Source organism: Xenopus tropicalis, chromosome 7, assembly GCF_000004195.4.
Source record: "Xenopus tropicalis strain Nigerian chromosome 7, UCB_Xtro_10.0, whole genome shotgun sequence".
Lineage (NCBI taxonomy): Eukaryota > Metazoa > Chordata > Amphibia > Anura > Pipidae > Xenopus > Xenopus tropicalis.
The window spans coordinates 30,289,615-30,292,514 of record NC_030683.2 but is presented as its reverse complement, the minus strand read 5'-3'; the positions used below and the strand labels follow the sequence as shown (position 1 = coordinate 30,292,514).

The window sequence follows — 2,900 nt, the reverse complement described above, 5'->3', positions numbered from 1 at the left end:
TTTTCTTATTTTCATTGGATAGTAATATCTCGATTGAATAAAGGCTGGGTGTACCCGGTGTAATGTAATTTAAAAAAAAAAAATATATATCTATGGCCAAACAAATAACGGGGGAGAAGCTGACAAGTGCATTAGGCAATATAATTCAGTGGGCTCCACCCCCAGCCATGCCTGGTAATTAATGGAGCTACCAACTTGCAAACGCCTGCATTAGACAGGGAGAGTCAAGAGCGAGAGAGATGCCATTGGAGATAATTGATTACATCCCAATCAACAATAACTTGTTAGCCCAAGTCAATGTATCAGTCGCTGTGGGATTTTTTTTACCTTCTCCCTGGGCAAAGGATGAATTTAGCTGGGAGTAGGCAGAATTCTCTCTGAAGGTTCCACAAGGGGAGAGAAAAACATCCAGCAAACACCGATCCGGGACAATCAGTGGCAGGAGAGAAAAAAAAAAAAGTCCTCTTCGAATCTGGGTGGTGGAATCCTTGACTACTCATTGACTTCTCCCTCCCCCCCCCTTCTTGTAAAATCATTTTAACCTTGCAGATTGAGTCTCGTCCGCCTTTAAGAAGGCAGCAGAGAGAGAGACCTTCCTGCTGGAGCAGTGGGAGAACTTTTTTTTTTTTTGAGGAGCTCTCACCAAGGTAGAAAGTCCACCATGACTTCCAAAGATGAAGCCAAATCGTCTTCGGTGGAGGAAAGAAGAAGGCATGCCTTGGACCTTTTACCCCCTCCTGCTAATTCTAACAAGCCCCTGACCCCTTTCAGCATCGAGGATATCCTAAACAAGCCCTCAGTCAGGAGAAGTTACACCATATGTGGGACAGCTCACCTACTAAGCACTGCTGAGAAGCCCCCTGCTGCAGGCTTGCCCCTGTCCAGTAGAGCCCTTCTCTCCCAAACCTCCCCTCTCTGTGCCCTGGAGGAGCTGGCCAGCAAGACCTTTAAGGGACTCGAAGTGAGTGTCCTGCAGGCAGCAGAAGGTAAGTTCCTCACTCATCTACCTGTATAGGGGGCCCTAAAATATTTCAGTTTATCACACAAAAAAATCGAGTTATATATATATATATAGACATATTTATTTACCAGCCACTATTGTCATTATCCGAGTGTTTCCATGTGCATTACTTTTTTATGGCTGGAGAGTAACGTTTAACCTTGCGACGAGTGGATATTTATTATTCTGTACAATAACTTGCGCGCAGTGCGATCTTTATCGCTTTGCTTTGGCCGTTTCGTGTTCTTTAACTCGAATGTGTCAGTGTCTAAACAACAGAACCTCACAGGGGGGAAGATATGATTCGTTTTGTCCTTTTTGGGGTGTAACGGGATAAGTTTACTTATTAGGGTCTGCTGTTGTTTTGTTTAAGGTCGAGACGGCATGACGATTTTTGGCCAAAGACAGACACCTAAAAAGAGGAGAAAGTCGAGAACAGCTTTTACGAACCACCAGATTTACGAGTTGGAGAAACGATTTTTGTATCAGAAATATTTATCTCCGGCCGACAGAGATCAGATCGCCCAGCAGTTGGGACTGACCAATGCCCAGGTGATCACCTGGTTCCAGAATCGCAGGGCCAAGCTGAAGAGGGATCTGGAGGAGATGAAGGCAGATGTGGAGTCGGTGAAGAAGATGAGCCCTTCCACAGTGGAAGCCGTACTCACCATCTCGGAGCTGGAGGAGGAGACCAACTCTGTGCGGGATGATAGCCGCTCCCGGTCGCCACAACTTGGACTAAGTGGCCACATGCCCCTCTCCCCTTCATCCCCACTCACAGAACAGCACACAAGCAAGGAGTGCTCGGAGGATGAGGAGGATGTGGAAATTGATGTCGACGACTGACTTTTTCCCATTTTAATAACTCACAGACTGATACGGAGCATGGACATTATTTATATGCTGAACTTCTCTCATCTTTTTTTCTTCTGTTTTTCCTTTCTTTTTTTTCTAAAAACAGAAACTCAGACACAATCCTATTGACACCTAAAGGCAGTTTCTTTTCAATTTAAAGCAATAAGAAATACAAGGAAAGACTAAATTTACCCACGGCTGCCCAGTCAGGTAGATTTTGTTTGTTTGTTTTTGTTTTCTTTTGGAATGGTGCAATTATGTATGGCTTCTGTAAAAAAAAAAAAAACCCAAATATTTAAAGTTATTTTTTTAGGCTTCGATTCTACTAAACATCATTTACAGATCCGATACCTTTAGATAAACCCTTTTTTTTGCAGTAAAATAATTTCAGTGTGCGAAATGCATTTGTTTTATTTCTTTGCATGCTTCTACCCGGCTCATTCCTTTTTAGTTTTGCTCTTTTCAATATGAGGCATTTTTGACCCATTCTTTTCTGAGCACATAAACATCTTTTTCTTTGAAACAAATATCAGCTAGAAAAAATATATTTATATACATTTTTTTTTTCATTTTCTGCTTTTATTCTGGTTTTATTAAGATAAAAGCCATCTTTCATATTTTGATATGAAAGGGGGTCGGAACATATAATTATTTTTTACTGTTTCTAGAATTTTGCATGATACGAGAAATACAAAAAAAAATGGTACTTCATTTAAAAAATATCTTAAAATATTAACTGTACAGAAAGAAGATTTGTTAGAACTGTAAAAATACAAAAAATATGAAAGGCCTGCTATTTAAGTTTAAACGCCAGAATCAGTACTGGGTTGTTTTATTTTAGAATTGTACAGAGATTTTTTTTTTTTTTTTTTTCAAATGACAATAAAATAAATAACATTTTAATACAACTGCAGCTGTTTTATGGTCCGTAACATTTTAATACAATTTCTGCTGTTTTATGGTTTAGATTTATGCGTTTATGCTTTAGATTTGTGTGTGTGTGTATATAGTGACACACATGTGTATGCTCCTACTGTAAATATAG

At 39.9% G+C, this 2,900-nt stretch overlaps 1 protein-coding gene across 1 annotated transcript; it reads left to right on the top strand.

Moving 5' to 3' along the window:
* The first annotated feature begins 293 nt into the window (after positions 1 to 293).
* On the top strand, positions 294 to 2,250 carry lbx1 (ladybird homeobox 1). The gene is given in 2 exon segments (NM_001079091.1): positions 294 to 986; positions 1,374 to 2,250. Coding segments are annotated over 2 exon segments (798 nt in total). The 5' UTR covers positions 294 to 661; the 3' UTR covers positions 1,847 to 2,250.
* The last annotated feature ends 650 nt before the right edge of the window (positions 2,251 to 2,900 follow it).